This window comes from Kwoniella dejecticola, chromosome 5 (genome assembly GCF_000512565.2).
Source record: "Kwoniella dejecticola CBS 10117 chromosome 5, complete sequence".
Classification (NCBI taxonomy): Eukaryota; Fungi; Basidiomycota; class Tremellomycetes; order Tremellales; family Cryptococcaceae; genus Kwoniella; species Kwoniella dejecticola.
The window spans coordinates 1,698,921-1,721,770 of NC_089305.1; the positions used below are offsets into that span (position 1 = coordinate 1,698,921).

General features: G+C 51.3%; 11 protein-coding genes across 11 annotated transcripts; 4 read left to right on the forward strand and 7 right to left on the reverse strand.

Moving 5' to 3' along the window:
* Nucleotides 1-252: 252 nt before the first annotated feature.
* Nucleotides 253-1,872, forward strand: I303_104726 (uncharacterized protein; the record flags this gene model as incomplete). The annotated part of the gene is made up of 8 exons (XM_065969023.1): nt 253-375; nt 418-501; nt 551-665; nt 713-818; nt 867-1,156; nt 1,204-1,302; nt 1,352-1,585; nt 1,637-1,872. The coding sequence occupies 8 exons, from the start codon at nt 253-255 to the stop codon at nt 1,870-1,872; spliced, it is 1,287 nt and encodes a 428-aa protein (XP_065825095.1).
* Nucleotides 1,873-1,895: 23 nt separating this feature from the next.
* Nucleotides 1,896-3,352, reverse strand: I303_104727 (lipoyl synthase, mitochondrial; the record flags this gene model as incomplete). The annotated part of the gene is made up of 6 exons (XM_018407598.1): nt 1,896-2,021; nt 2,072-2,250; nt 2,300-2,647; nt 2,698-2,854; nt 2,908-3,079; nt 3,132-3,352. The coding sequence occupies 6 exons, from the start codon at nt 3,350-3,352 to the stop codon at nt 1,896-1,898; spliced, it is 1,203 nt and encodes a 400-aa protein (XP_018262809.1).
* Nucleotides 3,353-3,790: 438 nt separating this feature from the next.
* On the forward strand, nt 3,791-4,868 carry I303_104728 (uncharacterized protein; the record flags this gene model as incomplete). Its single annotated transcript, XM_018407597.1, has 6 exons — nt 3,791-4,168; nt 4,220-4,274; nt 4,321-4,417; nt 4,468-4,684; nt 4,736-4,808; nt 4,861-4,868. The coding sequence occupies 6 exons, from the start codon at nt 3,791-3,793 to the stop codon at nt 4,866-4,868; spliced, it is 828 nt and encodes a 275-aa protein (XP_018262808.1).
* A 123-nt stretch (nt 4,869-4,991) lies between these two features.
* Nucleotides 4,992-6,682, reverse strand: I303_104729 (uncharacterized protein; the record flags this gene model as incomplete). The annotated part of the gene is made up of 8 exons (XM_065969024.1): nt 4,992-5,079; nt 5,129-5,414; nt 5,460-5,709; nt 5,760-5,912; nt 5,956-6,068; nt 6,124-6,218; nt 6,269-6,384; nt 6,455-6,682. 8 exons carry the CDS (start codon nt 6,680-6,682, stop codon nt 4,992-4,994), a joined length of 1,329 nt encoding a protein of 442 aa, XP_065825096.1.
* A 304-nt stretch (nt 6,683-6,986) lies between these two features.
* Nucleotides 6,987-8,533, forward strand: I303_104730 (uncharacterized protein; the record flags this gene model as incomplete). Its single annotated transcript, XM_018407595.1, has 4 exons — nt 6,987-7,248; nt 7,308-8,242; nt 8,294-8,384; nt 8,427-8,533. 4 exons carry the CDS (start codon nt 6,987-6,989, stop codon nt 8,531-8,533), a joined length of 1,395 nt encoding a protein of 464 aa, XP_018262806.1.
* Nucleotides 8,534-8,540: 7 nt separating this feature from the next.
* I303_104731 (uncharacterized protein) lies at nt 8,541-9,992 on the reverse strand (the record flags this gene model as incomplete). Its single annotated transcript, XM_065969025.1, has 7 exons — nt 8,541-8,744; nt 8,804-8,877; nt 8,932-9,250; nt 9,302-9,353; nt 9,405-9,455; nt 9,511-9,785; nt 9,861-9,992. The coding sequence occupies 7 exons, from the start codon at nt 9,990-9,992 to the stop codon at nt 8,541-8,543; spliced, it is 1,107 nt and encodes a 368-aa protein (XP_065825097.1).
* A 413-nt stretch (nt 9,993-10,405) lies between these two features.
* Nucleotides 10,406-12,743, reverse strand: I303_104732 (uncharacterized protein; the record flags this gene model as incomplete). The annotated part of the gene is made up of 2 exons (XM_018407593.1): nt 10,406-11,593; nt 11,646-12,743. 2 exons carry the CDS (start codon nt 12,741-12,743, stop codon nt 10,406-10,408), a joined length of 2,286 nt encoding a protein of 761 aa, XP_018262804.1.
* A 580-nt stretch (nt 12,744-13,323) lies between these two features.
* I303_104733 (uncharacterized protein) lies at nt 13,324-16,124 on the reverse strand (the record flags this gene model as incomplete). Its single annotated transcript, XM_018407592.1, has 14 exons — nt 13,324-13,472; nt 13,577-13,697; nt 13,750-13,764; nt 13,819-14,113; nt 14,278-14,313; nt 14,366-14,414; nt 14,467-14,697; nt 14,750-14,786; nt 14,844-14,926; nt 14,983-15,192; nt 15,257-15,300; nt 15,372-15,532; nt 15,606-15,632; nt 15,714-16,124. The coding sequence occupies 14 exons, from the start codon at nt 16,122-16,124 to the stop codon at nt 13,324-13,326; spliced, it is 1,869 nt and encodes a 622-aa protein (XP_018262803.1).
* Nucleotides 16,125-16,404: 280 nt separating this feature from the next.
* Nucleotides 16,405-19,335, reverse strand: I303_104734 (uncharacterized protein; the record flags this gene model as incomplete). The annotated part of the gene is made up of 18 exons (XM_065969026.1): nt 16,405-16,863; nt 16,967-17,133; nt 17,187-17,202; nt 17,260-17,383; nt 17,437-17,514; nt 17,566-17,639; nt 17,691-17,748; nt 17,801-18,022; nt 18,074-18,120; nt 18,177-18,240; nt 18,294-18,370; nt 18,427-18,510; nt 18,573-18,638; nt 18,691-18,750; nt 18,819-18,905; nt 19,007-19,038; nt 19,100-19,120; nt 19,182-19,335. The coding sequence occupies 18 exons, from the start codon at nt 19,333-19,335 to the stop codon at nt 16,405-16,407; spliced, it is 1,890 nt and encodes a 629-aa protein (XP_065825098.1).
* Nucleotides 19,336-19,643: 308 nt separating this feature from the next.
* On the forward strand, nt 19,644-20,866 carry I303_104735 (uncharacterized protein; the record flags this gene model as incomplete). Its single annotated transcript, XM_018407590.1, has 4 exons — nt 19,644-19,693; nt 19,757-19,845; nt 19,905-20,751; nt 20,809-20,866. The coding sequence occupies 4 exons, from the start codon at nt 19,644-19,646 to the stop codon at nt 20,864-20,866; spliced, it is 1,044 nt and encodes a 347-aa protein (XP_018262801.1).
* A 293-nt stretch (nt 20,867-21,159) lies between these two features.
* On the reverse strand, nt 21,160-22,731 carry I303_104736 (uncharacterized protein; the record flags this gene model as incomplete). Its single annotated transcript, XM_018407589.1, has 4 exons — nt 21,160-21,300; nt 21,362-22,175; nt 22,228-22,349; nt 22,510-22,731. The coding sequence occupies 4 exons, from the start codon at nt 22,729-22,731 to the stop codon at nt 21,160-21,162; spliced, it is 1,299 nt and encodes a 432-aa protein (XP_018262800.1).
* Between the last annotated feature and the right edge of the window lie 119 nt (nt 22,732-22,850).

The window sequence follows — 22,850 nt, forward strand, 5'->3', positions numbered from 1 at the left end:
ATGACTACTCTTACAGTTGATCCAACTTCTACAGCTGAGATATTGTGGAATGTTGTTGTTGACGTACAGGTCAGGGTGAAATAAACAACAACAAAAGCAGGCACGTCGACTCCACGGCGGCATCCGCCCTTCAATCTGGTTTGGTTCCGCTTGCCCCTTCCTTGACATCTCCAAGTGTGAATAAATGCATCCACGTTGAGCGTGTTAAGATGCTTCAAGATATACCTTCATCTCCCCCGATCACCCGGCAGCATGTACGAACCCCACCTGATAGATCATGCGAGCATGCAGTCGAGACCCAGAAGGGAGAGTCAGTCGTTGCTCGACGAGTTGGACAAATTGGCACCCATAAAGAGCTTTGATGCTTTCCCAAAGGTGCGTCACCTGCTCTCGAGTGACGAGCTCACAGCGGTATAGGTACAATCAACATATACCGTACGGTCAAGAAGAGGAGGAGTGTTAACATCGATAGTCGGACTGATCATCTTCCTGCTTGTTCTGGTGAGTCCATCGTCAAGATCACCTTCACCGGGCTGAATCAAGGGCGCAGAACGACCTGGGCGAATACCTGTACGGCGCACCGGACTACGCTTTCCACGTAGACCATGAACTACAAAAGGATCTCCAGCTCAACGTAGATCTGACAGTGAATATGCCATGTCACTGTGAGTCGATTTGATACCCACGCTACGCCCCGCTAACACCGTCACAGACCTTACGATTGATCTTCGAGATGCCGTCGGCGACAGGCTGCATCTCAGCAATTCCTTTGTCAAAGATGGGACGCATTTTAGCACCAGCGGGGCCACGTCGATGAAGTGGGTTTCTCTTACTACGCTCCTTGGCTCCCACTGACGGACCAAAAGACAAATCGCACCGACTGCCCAGTCCGCGTCCGAAGTCATTTCGTCCTCCCGAAGACGCACACCGAATCAAAAGAGAACATTTACGGGTATACAACGACTATTGTTCTCACCGCCGTCCCGAAAAGGCGTCAAGAAATCCCAAGCCGCTTATAGACCGACCTACGATAGTGTCCTCGACGGACCGGCTTGTAGAATATACGGAAGTGTCGAGGTGAAGAAAGTCACGGCCAATCTGCATATCACAACGCTAGGTCATGGATACATGAGCTTTGAGCATACAGATCACCAACGTGGGTCGCATTCTCGGACCTACAGCCGCAGCTGACACCAGACTTAGTTATGAACCTCTCCCACGTCGTCCACGAATTCTCCTTCGGCCCATTCTTCCCTGCCATCTCGCAACCCTTGGACAAGAGCTACGAGATCGCCAAAGAGCGTGAGTCGCCTTACAACCGCTTATCAGTCATCTCTGACACGCCTCATAGCATTCACCATCTTCCAATACTTCCTGCGAGTCGTCCCGACCACCTACATCGACGCAGCTAGACGTCGCTTGGTGACATCGCAATACGCGGTCACTGATTACTCGAGATCATTCGAACACGGCAAAGGTGTGCCAGGTATCTTTTTCAAGTACGACCTCGAAGCTATGGCTTTGACAGTCAGAGAAAGGACGACGTCCTTGTATCAGTTCTTGATCAGGCTGGTTGGTGTAATAGGTGAGTCACAACGGTCACCACCACCGTGCCACGCTGATGCCTCTCATCTAGGCGGCGTGTGGACGGTAGCTTCGTTCGGACTCAGAATCTTCAACCGAGCGCAGAAGGAAGTCTCAAAAGCGGTCGTGGGAAAAGACAAGGAGTACATACCATCCTCGCTGCCTTCCGGCTCACCCGCGATGGAACGGGGGGGCAGCGGATACTTTTCTCGCGATGATCGTAGTGGCATGCTGCGGACATCGACTTGGGGTGGGACACCGGGAGGAAATGATTGGGCTGCACGTTGAGTACAAATACAATGCATTACTAATTAAGCACGAGATACGGCAGCACCAGTCGTTGTCTCGGCCGGTTGAGCGGAAAGCGTTGCTGCTGCTTTCTCCGCCGCTGCGGCTCGTCGCTTCTTAAGCACGTTCTCGATGAAAAACTCTCCAGCCTGGCGCGCAACGTTAGCTCCGGTCCACGATTTGCATGGAACCAACCCACCTTGTAAGACGATCGGACTAGCGGGCCACTAGCCACATACAGGAACCCCATACCCTCTGCTACCTCCTTCCACTTTGCGAACTCTTCCGGTTGCACGTATCGATCGACCTTCATGTGCTTCTTGGTCGGTCGCATATACTGACCGAAAGTGACAACATCCACGTCGGATTGTCGCAGCCCTGATATCCACATCAGCATCTACCGACGTGCTCAGAAGGCTCGACTCACTCCTGAGAGTCTCGTGAATCTCCGCCTCTTGCTCGCCGACACCCAACATGATACTGCTCTTCGTCAAGATCTCCTTTCCAGCGATCTTCGCTCCGATCTTAGCCTGTTCCAACACTCGCAGACTCTGGTTGAATCCAGCCCTCCTATCTCTAACGAACGGTGTGCATCGCTCCACAGTCTCGACGTTGTGCGCGAACACATCCAAGCCCGAGGACGCGACAGTGTGTATCGTGTCGACCCCTTTGCTGGCGAAATCCGGCGTCAACGCTTCGACCAGAATCTTTGGCGCTTTTTGCTTGATCTTGGAGATGGTCGATGCGATATGCGCGGCTCCTCCGTCGGCGAGATCTGGCCAGATATCAGCACTCCGGCTCAGACCCCTTCTACTCGTCGCTCACCATCCCGATCCACACTGGTCAATACGATATAACCTAGTCCCCATCGACTGATCGCTTCTGCGGTGTTCTCCGGTTCATGTATATCTAACGGTGACGGGGCTCGTGACGTCTTGACCGAACAAAATCGGCATCCTCGGGTACATGTATCTCCCATGAGCTATACGATGTATGATTAGCAAAATTGCTCATGCAGGATGAGGCGGCACTCACCATGATCGTTGCCGTTGCATTACCCTTTCCGCCACCCCAACACTCTCCTATATTCGGGCACTTTGCCTCCTCGCACACAGTATGCAGATTCAAGCCTCGTAGCTCCTTCTTGATGCTGCTGTACGAAGCTCCAGTCGGTATCGGGTGTTTCAAAAACGACGGTAATCGGGGCCTGAGGCAAATCAGCTCAGCGAAGTCAAGGCGCCGCAACAAACATAGCATACTGCGTAGTATTCCCAAGGACCACTCTCTCGCCCGCCGGAGGCAGTTCCTCGCCAGATACGAAATCATCGAACGTCAGACCATCGTCCAATTTCTCGAACTTCTTGCGGCGAGGAGCAGGTGTTTCAGAAGAAGGTACAGCTGTGGCGAGACCCCTGCGGACCGATGGGCCCGCGACAATCCTGCTCGCCGATGATGAGGCAGAAGAAGTCAGACGCAGCATGTTGGATGATCGATATAGCTGAGAGAGATGAGTAAGAGACAAAGACGAGATGAGATAAGCTTGGGGTCGATCTCTAAACAGAATGCGGATCGGAATAGGTGATTGTCTATTTGTCCGCTGTGATTTCCAACTTCTTGATCGTCTTTTCCACTGTACGAGATTGGAAAACACCCGGACATCGGTTCATCTCCGCGGCAAAGGTGTGGAGTCTCCACATTGAGTTATTTGTGAGCTGTTTAGTACGTGTGCTCGGTTGCTCTATGCGTATATACGGGCGCATCTATACAATTTATACATATACCTTTCACCCAACCTCATCCTTTATCTCTTCACTCATCTCCCAACGTTCGCACCAAGATATAACAACGACAGCGACTGGCATTTCTCCCTTTCTTTCTCTCTCAGTCATCTGACGACAGTATCAGACTAACCGCCGGCATGTCCCAACAACCCGCACAGGCCTTCGCTTCCCATCTGATCAACCAAACGCTCTCCTCCATCGCCCTCCTCGAGTCTCTGTCAATCATCAATCCCGCCGATGCATCTTTGATTCGACAGAAACTCCCATCTCCCACTGGACCATTCCCATCTTTCGCTCCGCCTTCCCCCTCGTCTTCCTTCGCCGGACTGAACATCTCACAATCGCCGACCTCGTGGACCGTCCGTCATGCAAGAGAGGAGTCGATCCATTCACCACCTCATCAACAGCAGCAGGTCCAAGCGCCACCACCTCAGCAAGCTCCAGCGCCGAGCCTGCCGCCCAGAGGCAAGCCCGCAGAGACAAGAGCCAAAGCGTTGTGGGATTTCAACGGGACTGTGCGTATAAATACCTATGCGCGATCAATCCTGAGCTAACACCACCTGCAGGAGGGAGACGACCTTCAATTCAGGAGCGGTGATATCATCGTGATTGACGAAGAGGGTGAGTCCTTTGCTCCTCGTCGTGACTCGTACTGACGACCTCGCAGTCAACGAACAATGGTACAGGGGTCGAGTCATCCCGAATGGCCACCAAGTGCCGATCCCGAGATCCGGTCTATTCCCTTCCAACTATATCGAGAAGTTGTAAGTCTTGTTGAGCTCATGACCATGACAACAAGCTGATCCTCTCCCAGACCTCCCGCGCAATTCTACTCTTCTCCCCCTCCACCTCCAATGCAGCAACCTCCTCGGCAGATGATGGTGCCGTACCAAGGGTCCGCGCAATCGTACCATGATCAGAAGCCTCCTCCCGGTCAGATGCAGATGATGCCTCCTCACCAGCAGATGCAAGGCGGCGTGGTGGTCCAAGAACAACAGAAGGATAGCAAATTTGGCAAGATCGGTGGGCAGGTGAGCATCCCTTCAGGCTCCGGGTCAAGACGGTGGCTAAACAGATAACAGCTCGGTACCGCCTTCACTACTGGTATCGGATTCGGTGCGGGAAGCGCTATCGCATCCGAGGCTGTTCACGCAAGTGAGTGCGGCTCGCTCTCGAGAACCATGCTCAAGCTGACAACCTCTGATAGTCTTCTGATTTCTCGCACTTTCCGTTTCTATCCCTCGGACATTCTTGCATTATAGAACGACCTGTGTGTATAGTAAATTGTAACATATATGCATATATCCTTTGTACAACCATGAAGCGTAAAATCTGACTCTAATATGCCAAAGTCTCCACTAACTTGTCGAAAACCCTAATGACGTCGGGCTGGTAGAACTTCTCAAAGGTCAGGGGGACCGGGGTGCTGCAGTCTACATCAGCGAAAATCAAATGCTAATACTGACTTGACTCACTCCCATCCGCTGACCAGACCTATCGGCGCTTCCAGATACTCAAAAGCCCTTCTCCCGACTTCCCCAGCCAGGTCATTCCCCACTCCTCCCGCTTTTCCAGCTTCATGCACAATCACCATCCTGCCGGTCTTCTTGACCGCTTCGGTCAACGCTCCGAGCGGCATCGGTGAGATCGTGCGCAGGTCGATCAGCTGTATTGACGGGGCCGGGTTCGGTGGACGCAGCGAAGCGGGCAAAAAGGGGACCAAGGAGGCGGGAGGAGATCTGAGCAGATCGATCGCTCGTTCTGCGTCGTGTCAGTCGGCTTTTTTGGATTATTCGACAAACTCACGACAGATGTGCAGAGGCGTGCCGTATGCCACTACCGTCAGATCCGACCCTTCTCGCACGTTGTCAGGCTGACCAATGGGCAGGGTGTAGTCATCCGTCGGGACCTCTTCGACAGCCGCTCTATACAGTATCTTGGGTTCGAAGACTAACACCGGATTTGGATCACGGACAGCGGCCAGGATCAATCCTTTGGCCTGAATCGGTGAGCGGGGAATGATAACCTTCAATCCTGCAGCGCCCAGGAAGAAGCCCTACATCCACTCAATGAGCACAAGACACCGATCCTGAATTTGCTGCTCACCTCTGGCGACTGTGAATGATACAGTCCTCCATGTCCAACGCTTCCTATCGGCGCTCTGATCGTCAAAGATCCGCCTTCCAGTGGATATGCCCCTCCACTCGCATACCTCTGCTTGGCAGCTTCGTTGACGAGCTGGTCAAACGCGGGGAATATCTGAATTCTTTTGTCAGCTTGCTTTTCCAAGTGGTGGACCCACATAATCTCCGAATTGTATCTCAGCAATAGCCGTAGCGCCCACACTAGCTAGTCCAATGGCAAATCCAGCGATACCTTGTTCTGTCAAAGGGGTATTGAAGACTCTCTTTTTGCCTGCAAACGTTGAACAGGTCAGGAAGGTGCAGAAACGATAGATGGACTCGCTCACCAAATTCATCGACTAGCCCCGTTGTGCACCTAAATACACCAGTCTGTACATCCTCACCGAATACGAATGCTTTAGGGTTCGTAGCAAGCGCAGTACTGTGATCTTGATGAGTCAATTTACTGATTAAAGATGGTCTAAAACTCACCCCAGTGCATCCCGTATAGCCTGGTACAGGTTCATCCGCCTCGTCTGCCTACCCTTTCCCGTTGGCCCCTTCAAGCCATGCCCATCGGTGAATCTGAGACCAGGAGTTGCCAGTGCCTAAGGCGATGGACTATCAGCCGGCTCGCTCTACATGCAGATCAGACCCAGGTACCACAGCTGCACTTACAGCCTCTGACGTGTGGAGAAATAGCAAGCTTTCGCCTAAAGAAGGCTCCTCTGTCGTAGGCTCGCTCGGAAGAATTGTAGGTGCTGATCTCGATTGACGAGCTGACGGGGACTTGATCTTTAAAGATTCGCCATTACCAGCGACTCCTCCAGCTTGTGCAGCGTAATATCTGATGCCTGTCCGTAATAACGCAGTGGGCGGACGCGGTATGCGTATCGGACACAACATGGTGTGGGTTTGTCGGAAGGCGTCTATCTATCTATGCTCAAGTATCATCATGTATCTTCAGACGATAGTTGTCGTCTCTCAGATGGCAATTGTGAAGGTGACGATGACAAAACAAAGCGATGAGATGGTGGTCATGAGATCAACCTCAATTTCCGGCCGGACCTTCCGGATCACCTGATTAACCGGTCATCGTCATAATAATTTAGACAGTCGCGTCAATCAACTCGCGATCCATGAATCATCAATGCATGATTACCCCTGCGTTCACAAAGAAAACAACCCAGCTCAACCGCTTCGTACCGTCATGGCCTCGGCAAGCGCTCCCAGGGTGTCCTATATCTGGTCTCAGGAGCTGCAAGATGTCTCGGACGACCTGCCTTCCAATATCGGGCGATCGAGTATGGTCCACGGGCTGATCCGAGCTTTGGACTTGCTCGAGAGAGAAAGCAGCTCGTCAAGTCAGTCTGATGATGGGCCAGCTTTCAACAGAGCAAGCATTGTAGCTCCGGACGAACATCTCGGGACGGAAGACTGTATGCTGAAATACCACGATAAGGACTATATCGGTAGGTAGGGCTTTGCTTGAATGCTGCCGACCTTCCTCGCTCACTTTGATCACGCTCAGATGCCCTCCTGCGGCCTCGCTCTTCACCACCGGCCTACAACCCGACAGCTCCTCGAGGCGACTCGGACTCAGACTCGGCACCAGCCGCCAAAAGGGCAAGAACGAAGGGACCAGGTCTGCAGGAATATCGCGATATGGATCGACATAACCTCTCGCATGACAATCCACCTTTCCCGACTCTCCCTCGGTATGCTTCCCTGGTCGCCGCATCCACCTCAACCGCTTGTAGATTGCTGATCCGAAATGAAGCCGACTTCGTGGTCTGCTGGGACGGTGGACGGCATCATGCAAGGAAGCACGAAGCCGGCGGGTTCTGCTACGTCAACGATCTCGTCTTAGCTCTACTTCTCCTCTCGAAAGAAGGCAAGATCGCTCTCAAGCCAGAAGAACAAAAACCAAGAGTCAAATCGCGTCCTCCAAGAATCCTGTATCTCGACATGGATTTACATTACTCAGACGGCGTCTCGTCAGCGTTCCACTCGACCAAGGAATATCCCGATCCGATGCCGACGAAAAATCCACCAAAACCACCCAATGTCATGACCTTCTCCTTGCACCACCTGGCACCGGGCTTTTACCCTCCCAGCACACCTTGGGCAGATCTGACCAACCCCTGGCTCCCAACCCCATTCTCCCTTGCCATCCCGCTCAAAGCGTACACTTCATCGCAGACCTACAAGACAATATGGGAAGGCTGCGTCGAACCGGTCGTCAAGGAGTGGGATCCGGACTTTATCGTACTGCAGATGGGTGCGGACGGCTTGCCGGGTGACAGAGTGGGACAATTTGGTAATTGGTCTGTAGAGGGAGAAGGCGGGATGAAGTGGTGCATCGACCGAGTCAAGAAGTGGGGAAAGAAGACTTGCATCACGGGAGGTGGGGGCTATAATCATCCCAACACCGCAAGGGCTTGGGCATCTATCACCGCGTCTTTGGTGAGCTTGCATTTTGCTTACTGTCATAGCAAAGGGCTGATTTGCGGACAGCTCAATCGCCCGACCAACGCAGAGACGCCCATCCCCCACCATGACCACTTCGAGGAATATGCTCATTCCTTCACGATGGAAGTCCCGGCAGGTGAGTACCAAAGCTCACATCGCCCGCTGAACCCGCTCCCAGGTCATATGGAAGATCAAAACAATCCGAAATATATTGCGCGAGCATGCGAGGATTTCGATTACATCGCCAGTAGGATACAAGACATTGTAGCGTCCAGCCTGCGTTAATGCATTTTCACGCCCATTTCTTGCCTTGCTCATCGCACCAATTCCACACTTTTTCCACCCGCTTATCGTCTTGCAAGTCCGCCCGAGCTATGCCGACTTTCCTGAAGGGGACGATATACTGCCCACTGAGCCATCTTGCCTCTTCATCTGGCACGGTAGCTGCCCATACTTGATTGACGGCGCCGATCGCGGGCGCACGTGTGATGGGGTACTACCAAAAAGCGCATCAGATTGATTGGGGACGCTCAGCTAAAAGGGAAGTCTGCTCACTACCAGCCATGGCAGATACTTCTTCGCGAAGCCTTCGAATGGCAGATGTTGTCCCAGATTCGTAGCGACCAGGCCTGCCATCCGCTTAGCACTGGCGGAAACACCTTCGCATGACTGGTGACACTCACCAGGATGCACCGCGACACTGATCAACCTCCCTTGCCTGCCATACTCATTGTGTAGGTAATTCGATAGTGCTATATTGCCCCATTTCGATTGACCGTACTCGACCCATCTCATCTTTTCGTACTTGCCCCATTTCGGCTTTGTCCCCGGCTGCTGCACCGGATCAGATGGATCGCTCACGACGGAGCGGAGATCTACCCCTTCTTTTGGTGCTGTTGCGTGGCCGGCCGAAGATGTCAGGATGATTCGGCTTGGGTGGGTCGGCGGAGATGATAGCAAGAGGGGTAAAAGCAGGCTGATCAGACGGTGGTGGCCCAAGACCTATGGGCTCTCCTTTGAGCTGATAGTCATCGACGTTTGGGACAGACTCACGTTGGTGCCGAATTGCAAAGTGTATCCTTGTTTTGTGCGAAGTCCCTCTGGTCTGCTCAAGTCCCATTAGTGTCACAATTATAAACCACTCCACATCACTCACGAGGCCATCACACCAGCATTCGCAAATAAAATATCCAGCTTCTTCTCGTTCCTATCAGACGCTCATCAGTATCCATAACCTCTTGCGACGTGCCCATTGGACTCACTTCAAAAATTCTTCAGCACAAGAATCCACACTGCCCAGATCCGCTAGATCCAACTTGATAAACTCCACCGTGCCCTTCTTCTGACCGCTCTTCTGGGTTTTCGGGACAATAAATTCATTGAAGAAACCTTTCACCGCTCCCTTCTGTATACTCTTAATGCCCTCATTCGCCAACTGCTCATTTCTACACGCTATATACACTTTCGCGCCTGCATTGTAAAATGCCAATGCCGTTGCGTACCCCGTTCCCGAATTCCCTCCTGTGATCAATACCACCTACCATCGTTGAGTCAAATTCAGCGTGATTCAGCTTCACCCTGATCACTACGTCTCGCAGTAGCATCTACTCACTCTCCCACTCTGATCTGGGATCTCGTCGACAGACCATCCGGGTCTGACCCAAAAGAATCCCGGCCATCCCGAATGGACAATCAAGTCCCATCGATACGCTATCCAGCTCAGTATAGCTGAGAGCAGGCCCATCTCGTCGTAGTATCGTCCTTATAGCACATGTATCTCGAAGGTGATTTTTACTGGACCACTGCAGACGACGAATACGACAGAAGAGACTGTATTGAGGTCATGCCATTTCGTCATGTTAAAACCAGTAAATGCGTCATGACGTTTTTTCCTTGCCTGTTTTCCGGTAAAAGCGGCAATCAGACCTGTTTCCGTAAGACGCGTTTGATTTCGCCTATCGCAGCTGGAAGCAACGTGACATGGCATGTTTCATTCATTTCTTCTGTTTCTACGCATCGCGATGCTATATGAAACACAGAGTCAAGAACCAATAAACCCAAGAGGAAAGTTTATCAGACGACTATCTATTCGTTACATCGACGATTCATCTCCCCTCGTCTCGCCATCTCGTGATCCACAAATATTCGTGCCCTTATTCATTGGCTCCCACCAAGCAGCTGTAGCATGATCTCAGCGGCATCTCGGACCTCCTTTTCCTCTTTCTTCGTCCCGTCAGTCTGCTTCTTCGCTAGCACAGCATTATCAGGGGTGATGGCAACCCCGTCGCTCGCGCTTGACGAGAACGAAAAGCTTCTTGCGAACCCAGGCGTTTTCATCTCCCCCCGATCTACATTCTCTTTGTTCGCGGAAGGAGTCTCGAGTACAGCAGCGCTTTGTGATCGGGAGAAAGAATCCTTGGGTTTGAATGAAGTCGCCGGTCTTGGTCGAGTCCCATCCATCCTGGCGCGCTTGGAGGCTGACCCGGATAACGGCGGTAGAGTGTGCTTCATGCCTGGCTTCGCTCGGTCGAGGGGGACATTCGGATTGATAGCACCCAAAACGCCGCTGGGGGATCCGTTGATCGATTTCGGTTGAAGGGCGTTACCATTGTTGACAGACTTGGATGACCAATATTTGCCCTTCCTCGGCGCGGAGGCGAGCAGATCCAGAGAAGTAGCTCGGCCCAAAGTCGCCCCTGAAGGGCCGTTGAGCATCCTATCCAGACCCATAGCTCCACCTCTGGCACCTAGTGGGGTCCGCTTCGGCGATTCGGAATCTATACTACCGTCTCCTGCCTCGCTGTCATCGTCACCGGCAATCTCAGACAAATCCATGGAAGGTGGATCACTAGGGAGAAGGGCGAGAAGCTCTCTGAACTTCCCTTGTCCCACACCCTGAGACGCACTCTTGCCCTCAACGCTGCCCCTTCGTTGTGGTTGCTGATGTTGTGGTCGTTTCCTGTTATGATCAAAGCTGATCTCCCGCGCTTGGAGGATCTGGTCGAGAGAGTTGCCGTTGCCTCGTTTAGGAAGAGGAGTGATGTTACCTTGAGTCGTGTACATTCTGTTTGAGGCGGAAGGGGTAGGCGTAGGGAGGTGAGCATCGAGCTCAGGATGTTGCGAGAAATACATATCTCGTGTGAGATCGCCGACACTGATCGATCGGACGACGGCGGACTTCTCTTCGGGAGGAGGCTGAAGACCTGAAATGCAGGATAGAGGGACGGGTCTCCATTTGCCGGTGACTGGATCAAACGTTCCTCTGTTGGATCGCGACGGGGGAGGAGGCTCAACTGGTGCGCCCTCGCGGAGGTATCGTTTCTCCTCTTGTCGTCGGTTTTGGAACTGGTCACCGACATCAGCAATCATCCTTTCCTCCAGTGTTGTGACAACTCACCCAGACCGTAATATGCTTCGTCTTCACACCTAACCAAGCTCCCAATCGTTGCCTCTCATACTTGCTAGGGCTCTTCGAGATGCTCCAAAGCACTTCCAACGCTTCCAGCTCTCTCTTCGTAAACCTCCTCCTGATCTTATTCCCTTTTGCATCTTCATCTTTACCTGGCGTCTGATTCGGGGCTTGTTCCCCTCCCGGTACTTCACCTAGCACATAGTCCCAAGGGTTCCAGCTGGGCGCCCCTTGACGACCGCTTCGCTTATTCTCCGACTCAGGCTCACCCTCATCCGCGGGTACGGGATCTTTACGCGTGTAAGCTATAGGATATGCGCCGGGGAAGGGCGCAGGCGGCTGGATGCCGGACAGATCGATCGGGGTAGGTGATGAAGGAGTAGGTGAGGGTGAGAACGACATTTGTGCGCGACCCTTAACTGCCGATCGAGAAACAGAGGATGACTGATTAGATTCCACGGAGGGTGAATATCGCGTGCTGGCTGCCGATTTGTTGGATAGCGCGTATGGGACAGCATTGAATGGTAATGTTGGAGTCGAGACCGATCGGCCCATTGTACCGGTACGCGTTGTCAGGATGGAATGAGGTGTTCTCAATGGCGCGTTGGGATAGCCCACGTTGAAAGCGTTCGTATCGAGCGGTGTGCCATTGGGCGGGTGAACTTTCGTCCTAGCGGCTGATGTGATGGGTAGACCGACGGAAGGTCGAGGACACGGGGTCTGATGAGGACGTGGCTGGGTCTGGGGCGTGGGCTGTTGGTATCGTTTCTCGTCGAAAGCCAAGGCGGACGAAGGGACGCCGTATGGTTGAATCGGCATGCCGTTGCTTTGAGGAGTCATCATGATGTTGGGTTGATTGGTCTGAGGGAAAGATTGTAGAGGCTGGCGTACGCGCGATTGAATGGGTGTGATGAGATTTTGATCTTGTCTGGAATGCAAAGGGGGAATAGTGGATGGCGTCGGAGGGAGGTGTGAGTTGTTCTTTGGGGTAGCGTGGATGTCGCGGATGGGAGGTAGGGTGATTGGCATATTCTCTTTATCTGTTACCTCGTCCGGCGAGGACAAGGGTGGGAGTGTAGGGGACATGGTGGATTGAGTTGAATGAACCTAGTAGATGATGTATGTAAAGCTGTGTGGAGTGAACAAGAAGCAGATTAGACGCGTTGATTGTCATTCGCTGATTGTCAAGGTCATCACTCACCGATGTGCACTTTATATAGCAGTCATGTATCAAGATGTCGAGTGAATGATGACAGGTTGAGAGGATGAGTATGTTTGTATATATGAACAAGGTTAGAAGGAGTAGGAAGAGGAGTATGATTGAACATTGATCAAAATCCATTTAAACCGTTGTACCAGGTGAACCGTGCATCATTCATCAAATATCCATCATCGTCACTTCTTTTCACACTGCGATTCTAGACTCATCAATTGTCAAATGGGAAAAATCAAAACTACACGCGTCAGATCACTATTGATTTTCCAAGAAAATTACCCTAAAAGGTGAAAAAGGGGGTCAACCATTTAGAATTCAGGGTGGATCAACGTAAACATCAATTCAGAATCATTACAAAATTGTAATGTAGTCGTGTAGGCTGAGAAGCGTGCACTATAACCCAAATTACTAGACCGTATACCATTTTGAATAGATTCTAATGGCGCGTCATCATACCAAACGCTCTTCCTCTTCATCCTCGGATGCAGGTACAAAACTATCGCCCAACCCTATGACCTCCCATACGCCTTTACCATCTACCTTGTCAAACGTCACTTTGAATGGCTCTTTTATAGTCAACTCGCTTTGTCGGTGAAGACCTGTGTAAATGGTGAATCCGAAGTTAGCGGGATTTCCAGAAATTCCACAAACACATACAACCCAAACAGGAACGAGCGATCAGTGCATTTTGTATCACACTCACCCTCAATCTGATCCACTCGATCACGCGTGGTATCCAGATCATCGTCAAAGTTGTCCTCGCCCACAACCTGCTGTGCAGCTCTCAGCAGCAGCAGAGAGTCAGGACGGACGTGATGGTGCAGCTGTCGTTTCGGGTGGTCAGCATGAGCTCTCCGTTTGGCGTCGAAGACTTACATCAATCGATACGATCTGCAAATCTCATTGCATCAGTGATTGGACCTTCTCTCCTGAAAGTCAACTCACATGGTAATGGTCAAGGTCATTGACAAAGTCAGTACGCGTCATAATTCGCCTAGCTGCTTCGTACGTGACATGAGGAAGATGGATATCTGCGGACGACGGCTCGGCTGGAGGCGGAGTAACGTTTATGCTGCTGTTCGAGGTTTCTCGGTCTGAGCTATCTTCGGCCAACGGCAAAGCATTCTCCGTGACTGCTGGTTCGGCAGCATCGACCAACGGATATTCCGAAAGAGGCGGTAGCATCTTGGCGAGATGGCGCAGGAGCAACCATGAGCAGCTAGAATTTAAGCGATGAGCGCTGATCGTCACAAGATTTGATTGCACCTACCTTGCCCATCTGTACGAAGTCGTAGTGGAAGCGCTCAGCGACTCATCTCTCGCTGAAGGTCATATACTCACTTCTGCTCGTCCCTGCAAGCACGTCAGCTTCATCGACGAAAATAGGTAGTATGAAGAACTCACATCACGTCATCATCGTGCTCCGGGATAAGCCCAATCCTATCAATCGTATCAGCTGTGTCAATCGGGATCCGGCTTTGAACCAGCTCACTTCGACAACAGCCATTGCTTCTCGCCCTCGATCATCTGCTCGGCCTCCTCTACGCGCATGGCATCAGCTTGAATCTTCTTCAGACTCGTCGCTCTGCTCACCCAGCATGTCATCCGCCCTGGCTATCCTAGCGAGATAGCTGGTTCTTCCTCCGACCAACTCATACACCCGCTTTAGAACATCATCCTCCTCAACATCTCGCTGCAAGCCCCGATTGGCCAACGCCTGCGTTCGGAGATGTCGCAATGCTTTGAGCGACTCCGATGCCGACAAGTCGTATACGCTCAGGATACGCATTCGAGACGCGTTCTTCTTCATCATGTCCAAGCACCCTACAGGTACCTTCAGCATGCCTTCAATATCGTAAAAGGGTACTTCACTTACAGAAGTCGTCGGTGGAGAATATCATGGTCAATATGCCCTGTGTCAACGGATGAGCTGCAAGTCCCACCGTACGCTGCTTCAAACGGCTGCTTACTCCTTCGGCCCACGCTTCCGCTCGCTGCTGGAGCTGATGCAGTAAACCATGCCCCTCGTCCGTGTTCGGGAACAGGTGGATGTCTTTCAAGGCTCAACATCAGCTTAATGAAGTCTGACTCAGTGGAGACTGTACACACTGTTGAAAGCCATGACCAACGGTCTACCGTTCTTCCTCGCATACCTCAGCGCGACCTTCTCCAACTTGTTTAAAGCTCTTTCCACATCCAGAGCCGGTCCTCCGTTTCTCGGATCAGCTCTTGAGAACAGCGATCCCTGCCAATCCTCGTAGAAATCAAAGTCCAGCGCTTTTCCCAGGCGTAATCTGAAGACTTCCAAATCAGGATGTGCTTTTCGTTCTCGATTGAATCAGCTTATTGTCCAATTTCGTTTCGTCAACGTCCTATGACCCACCTTCACAGAACGATACTCCGTCCGCATTGATCTTGCGCATCGCACTAACAGCAGTATCAGTATCAGTATCGGGTACGGTCAAAAAGTGATGATCATAATGACTCGCTCCACTCACTCTAGAATCATCGTCCCCTTTCCAGTCCCTTTTGACCCAATCACCAAATAATATCCACCCTTCTCCTCGCCTGCGACTATCCTATCAATCAACGGCTGTTCCCTTCTATGTATATGCTGCGAATTCGGCGCATGCAGGGTCGAAAGTTCCAATGCTGGGTCCTATCGTGCATCTCTTCTTATTAGCCGTGCCAAGCGGTCTACTTTACCCAGGATGAGTGAGGGCTAGACCCACATAACCAGGTTCGAAGGCTCTCCCAATCTACCAATAAAGCAACCTCTCATTAGCTCAGACTCAGGTCAGGCAAGGAGCAACGAGTCATGCATGAGAGGACCAACTCACCCTATGTAAGACATGCGATTTGTACCATTCCAGATACCCCACTCCAGCCGCAAAGACCATACCCAGCCCGACGACCGTGGTCAGCGCAGCCTGGAATGAAGCGCTGGATGACCATTCTCGCCAAAACGATTCCTTCTGCTTTCGACGTGGAAATGAACCCGTTATCAGATCTTCAGAGGGTCCGATGGGCGGTTGTGGGACTGGAGGGTTCGGCCATTGGGGGATATCCAGGCGTCTTGGCGTGCTCCAGAGGTGTCGAAACCGATCATTCTGATGTCGGACAACAACGGAGGGATTGAGGGGAGAAGATGATGATCTTGGCAAAATACGCTGCACTAGAGCGAGATGTGGACGTCGAGCTAACGAACAGCGAAATGGTCCGGAGAGTCCCAGAGCCCGTCGCTGGGCCATGCTGAACTTGCCCGTCGAATTTCCCTCAAGTAGATCAAGTGAACGGGGGTCAGAAACAGAGATCAAGTTGAAATCGCTTTCGACATTCGCGCTTTGACGCTATCTTATCACCGGAGTCCCCACAATGCGATGCCCGCGTAAACAAACAGCAAACCTCTGTCTCTTTCAGCTGAAAAGGCATTATGATATGCATTATGCAATATGCAATGGACATATTGGTACAACAACAATAATAGCTATATGCTTGTACAACCCTCTTCCGACAGATCATAATCTAGTACTACTTCTTCTTCAGCCAATCCAACATTGTACCTTTTTCCTTCGCCTTCTTCGCCTGAACGCCGTTCTCCAATCTAGCTTTCTTTACTGGCGATTTCTTGCTAGCTTCGCTGATGGCGTCTTTGTTGAGACACCAATCGATATGCTCGTTCAGGCCTATATTCGAAGTACCTGCTCCAAGAGCTTTACTGCAGATCGGACATACTGGACCTAGGAGGTGGGATTTATCATTTTCTGACGATTTCCGCTTGCCCAGCGCAGATGTCGGCGGCGGCGTAAGTGTCTCATTTGGGGCAGGAGATCCGTCTTGATCGTCATCCAATGTCATATCCAATACTTCCGCTTCATCTTCCTCTTCCATACGTATGAGCTCTGGTGAATCGTCATCGTTTTCCGTGGGCACAGGCGTTCCTGTCCGCGAACCTCCAGCCGCTCGCTTCTTGCTTGGGGAAACAAGGAACTATAGTCCAGAGTCACTGGTCAGCAAGACCGTAATGACATCTTGTCATTTCAGTGATGACCACGGTATATTGAGCTATGGAGACAAGGGATGCCTCACTCACCCCCTTGATCCCCTTATCTACAATGGTCAGATCCTTCAAGGTGGACAACCGTATCCCCAACAACCGGATCCGCACGGGCAGCTCCCGCTTCATCAGCTCCAGCGCTATCGGCAGTATCTCCTTGCTTGTCGATATGTACTTTCCCACCGATTTCGCGCGGGTTTTGTCTAGGCATTCGGTCAATTTAGAGTTGGACCACGATGTGCAAGCCGCAACTCACTCTCAAAGGTGTGCAGCTGTGTGGGAGGGATGCATCAGCCTCGCTCGCTTGGTGATCACAGGCACATGCTCACCTTATACTTCACAGTGACGGTCTTGCCGGCATACTGCAGTCTTTCGAGATCTTTCTCCAGCTCTTCCGCAATACTAGCCACCTCATTGAGGATATCTTCCTCGTCGACTTTGTCTCGAAACGTCCTTAAATGCCATTGATCAGCTCAGCAGCAACGAATCATGTGTAGGGGGCTCACCTCTCCACTCCCACGCTTCTCCGCTCTTCCCTCTTCCCCGGGGCAACGTTATTATCCGCTATGCCCAAGTATGCCTTACTGTGGGATTTGTCAGCTAGTCGTGCCAGTTGTACAATAGATTTGACTCACCAGAGCCCGCGGAAGCCAAACCAGTGATCCATCACCAATAATTCAGCTCGGTGAGTATATATATCTCCACAAGTCTGTTCACACGACTCAGCTCAGTTCCCAGATGTCTCCCGCCGCCCACTCACCTCGACACCCAGGCCTTCGAGACACCTTTCCGTCACTCGACCAAAGCCTGGTATTTTCCTGCGAGATCATCAGTCGACTAAAGCAAGCAGCTTGGACTTGCCCGACTCACCTGACAGGCAGGTCCCTCATAAACTTCGTGATGACCGACCGCTCGAACTCCATCTCATATTGTCCATTTGGCTTGTTCTTATCCGAACAGATCTTAGCTAACATCCTATTTGGCGCTATCCCGGCCGACATGGTCAATTGCGTTTTGGCTTCTACCTCCGCCCGAATTTGGGCGACCGTATCGGACGCAGACATGTTGTGAGTGGACATGTACGGCGTGATGCTACATTGAAATCAGCTCATACAAAAAGTGCGAATCGAAGATCGAGCATACTTGAGATACCCCTCATCGAGACTCGCCATCATAAGATTTTCGTCGTACTGGGCCCCAATTTTAGCTACTGCATCTGCATTTCATGACACACTGCCTAGCTTACCTGAAGCAGAACCTCTCTCACAGCTTTTGAAGCGGCAATATACAAATCGAAATGCATTTTAGTCCTATTCCGACTGATCAGCTTCGAACTCTGGAAAGACGTTATTATTGAGCTTACAGAATGATGTGCGGACACAATTTCTTGGCTATGAACCCAGCCATGCCCGATCGACAGCCGAATTTCCGTGCTTCATACTGGAAAAAGGGTCTGCGTAAACTTCAATCGGTTGCTGATGACACGACAAACTCACAGAAGCCGTCGTCAATACTCCTTGGCCCACGCCAAATGCCTTCCCTTTTAACGTCGGATCTCGCTGCACCTCGACTGAAGCATACTACAGGTCAAATAACGTTAGCGGGTTTGATCATCAGGACGAGAGCTTGGAAGCTGACTTACAAAGGCATCCATATCAACATGAACTATGGTCTGGGATATATCCCTTGTTGCCTCAACTTCCAGCAGCTACCATCTACGTCAGCTGTCTAAGACCCCTCTTATACAGGTGACCGCTCACTATCCGGTCGGCTTCGGCTTCTAGTCTAGGTATATTCGCCATCTTCATGAGCTCATCCCGCTGCAACGATAATTGAATTCAGCTTGCTCTGGCTGCACATTGCCGCGAATGTGAAGCTGACAACGAACCTTGGCTTGATACCATTCGATCTTCTCCGTGAGCTCTTTGTCCTTCCTCACTTGATTCTGGTAATACCTGTTCGGATTATCAGTAAGCTACACATGCAGCTGCACAATGTATCCACATACTTCGAGCCCTACAGGTCTAACATTTCAGCTCTCATCCCAGATATCCAAGTACATTTGATAGCTCTCACCTTTGAAGCCTCGGCTATGACCTTGTTGATCTCTGTTCGTTATCGACTTCTATCAGCTCGACTGTTCTGCTAGACTCCGATTTCGTAGCTGACCTGTTTGATCCCTGACCAGCCCTACACACAAATCCAGTGTCAGCATCTCATGTATCGATCTTCAAAGCAAAGGCGGACTTACCAGCTTTACCGACACTCGGACCTGCAAAACTCCTCTCGAAACTCCTTTGCCTCGCCTCGGCAGCCGCAGCCAGAGCAGCTTTTTCCTCCTCCGTCAAGTCACTATCATCTTGGATTTCTGCCTTTCCCTTATCCTTACTGAGGGGAGATGGCATGCTGGGTCATATGGTCGTCATCGAGTCTACTCTGTTATAGCGATGGCGATGGTGGAAGAAAGAATGAATGAAGATTCGGGGATATTTTATTTGTTTTGGTTGATTAGATCATTGACGCGTGGTTACATATTCCGGTTATAGGGCGTTGACCGGGATGATCAGATCGACAACCATGGGGAGCTGATTCTGCCTGTTCGTTTGTTCACGATGCACGTATCTTTCTCACTTCACTGCTTCCTTCTTCTGCATTGATGGATCTGTAGTCCACCAGCAGGCCATTGTACACGCCTTGGACGTCGCACATCACGATGAACACGACATTGCCCCCCTTCCTTCAAGCGACTTCGGGAGCATTGGGGTGAGTCGTCTTCGCCCGAGAGATCTTGATATGATCTCACGCTGACCGTTAATGTCCTTGCAGCTCAGCAGTGGGCAATGCCCTCGTTTACCCACTGGACGTAGCCACGACCCGGATGCAGAACAATGCCAGGAGACCACATTACGAGCGATGTAAGCGTGTCTTCAATCGCAGCTGTGTGATCCGACCTGAACTGACTAGTATGCAACAGTAAATCTGCGAGATACCTTAAGTCACTTACTCTCCAAGAAGACCTACATATCCGATCTTTACTCCGGTATAGAAGCAGACACACTCTCGACGCTCCTATCCAATTTCATCTACTTCTACACTTACACCTCCCTACAGAAAGGCGTTCATATCTGGCACACACGACACCCCGTCCCTCCCAGCCAACCCATCTCGGCTTCTCCAGCAGGTATCGGCGGCCTATCCTCCAAAGCCTCCGAATCCCTTCCTCGAGTAACCCAGCCCAATCCTCTCGAAGAACTGCTTATCGGCGTGATCAGCGGTCTGGTCTCCAAAGGGATCAGTCTACCCATATCGACGATCTGCGTGAGACAACAGATCGAGAATGATCAGGACGAAACCAACCTCAATCCCAACGCCAAGTCCACATACAACAACAACAACAAACGATCTCTCGTCGACAGCTTGAGAGCTATATACGCCGAACAAGGGATCGAAGGGTTATTCTCAGGTTTTACCCCCACTATCCCTTTAACACTTTTACCATCCTTGACCCTTTACACTCACTCCCTCTTGATCAGGCTGATCTTGCCCAAACGATACCACAAAAATCCACCGGCAGTTGTAACTTTCCTCCTGGGCGCACTTTCGAATGCGTTAGCGACGATACCCCTGTACCCATTGGTACTGATCAAAGTGCTCAGCCAATCTGGACGGGACAAGGGCAAAGATGCCAAGAAGATCGGAATGCTCGAAACGTTAGTTAGGATAATCAGAAGAGGCGGGATCAGGACTTTGTATACAGGTCTGGAGGGTCAATTGGTCAAGGGTTTCGTGCAGCAGGGCGTGATGATGTTGGTCAAGCAAAGGTGAGCGGGATCACGCATCTTATGGACGATAAGTTGCTGATCGTGTGATTGTGGTAGGATCGAGCAAGGCATCGTCAAAGCCTACGCCTCTCGAGGTCGCGCTGTCACCGCCTAATCAGTTCATGACTTTGTTAACCTCTCGTCAGGATTACGGGCAGCTCTTCTGTCCTGATTGTACTCGTGCCCCCGTCCCATGAAATACTGAATCTGACTTTGTAAGATCAAGCGTTGTAGCATGTACCATGTATTATGTCCCTTGTCACACTCAATCCCACGCTAAAGGTTATGTGTTGTGCATCGTGATCTTCTACAAAATAACCATGCCTTTTTATAAGTTGAGTTCGTCACTATCACAAAGACAGCGAATCAGCTTTACCACGCAAATCGCCAGTCTCCAATGCAGACTACTCACGCATATGGCAGGACGTTGACGTTTCCGACAGATACTACAGTAGGCTTGCTCTTGAGTAATTCAGAGGCTGCCTTGGAGATGGAAGAAGCGGATACACCGGAGAACGATTCCGACTTGACTTCGCCGCCGGCGAAAAGCTGAGTCAAGACGAAGTCAGCGTTTGTACCCCATCGATGTACAAGGTGAAACATCGCTCACAGCTGGACCAGCGTTGGCAACAAGACCTTGCAAAGTTTCCGAAGCAGAGGCATCAGCGAAAGTAGCCTTGGCGATAGCCCTCTTGACTTCATCGTCTTTAGCACCTTGACCGGCGGATTTGAGAATTTGAGCGACTTCTTTGGCGAGGCCGGCCAGTTGAGGAGACGTAGGAGCGGACACGACGACACCGAAGAGCGCAGCATCGGAGTAAGGCAATAAGAAAGCCTTGGCTGAGCCTTCTGGGACCTTGTCGGCAGCTTGAGACAGAGGTGAGGAACCTGGAGTCCATTTCAGAGCCGATTCACCACCTAACAAGTGTTTCAAGACTTTCAACTCTGGTCCGGCGGGTGAAGTGGAACCGTAAGCGATAACGACGGTAGGAACGGAAGTTGCTGGTGCGTGAATGTCGAGCGGGATTCTAGCTTCTCCACCGTAGTACGAAGTGGATGTCGTGTTCAATCCCGATGATCCTGCAGCGGCTGATCCAGATCCGAAAGCTTGCGAGACCACCTGCGACAACGACTCCGTTGAGATACCGGATCCGATAACAGCTACGTTGTTCTTCGAGAAGGCACCTTGAGCGAAAGACTTGACATCGTCAATCGTCACTGGGTAGTGGGGCGAAGCGTAGAGCGAGTTACCCAATCCCTTTCGGAAGGCAAGGTTGTGTGCGACATCAAGAGCGAGCTCGACAGGTGATGATTGCGCGGAAACGGCTTCGCTTTGGACAACAGGAAGGACGAGCTCCTTGAGCTCGTGGGCGTGGAATTGGGAGGATGAGAGGACGGAAGCGAGGACTGAGAGGAAGTGTTCCCTAGACGCGAAATTCAGTATAGATCAAACTATGATCGGCAACTCAGACCCACTCGTCACCTCGGAGGAACTCAGCAGTGAGGTAAAGGTGTTCCCTGGTGAGTCCAGCGGACAGAACACCACCGTACAATTCCGTTTCTCTAGCTGTTCTCAAGGACGATGCATTGGCGGTGGCCTAGAGGGGTAGTGTACGTTAGCGTTGCTCCGAAGCCTTACAATCATCCTGTTTCCTATCTTGACTTTTCCTTTCCTCCATTTACTGAGTCACTGATGCTCCGTGTCATTGACACCTAATCCACCTTCATCCAATGGCGAAAGCGCAACCTCGAACCCACCTTGAAAGCAAAGTTCTTCAACACATGAGCTACACCAGGAGTACTCTCGAATCTAGAACCAGCCTTGATAGCTACTGTCAAGCTTGAGGTCGCTGCTGGACCTTTGTTTTCGAATCCGATGACACTGACACCACCTGCTGAAGAAGCCTTGGAAGAGACGGATCTTCTCAAAGCTGTTTTGAGGGCGGATTGGCCCTTCGGCAATTTGGCGAGGGAGTACATCGGGGAGGAAGTGATGACTATAGGGTTAAGTGATGCGAGGAGAGGAGAAGGCGTATGGATGTTGTTTTTAGGATTGAGGATTGCTCGTTGTGAGTTACTCAGTGACGCCTAAATGGCCA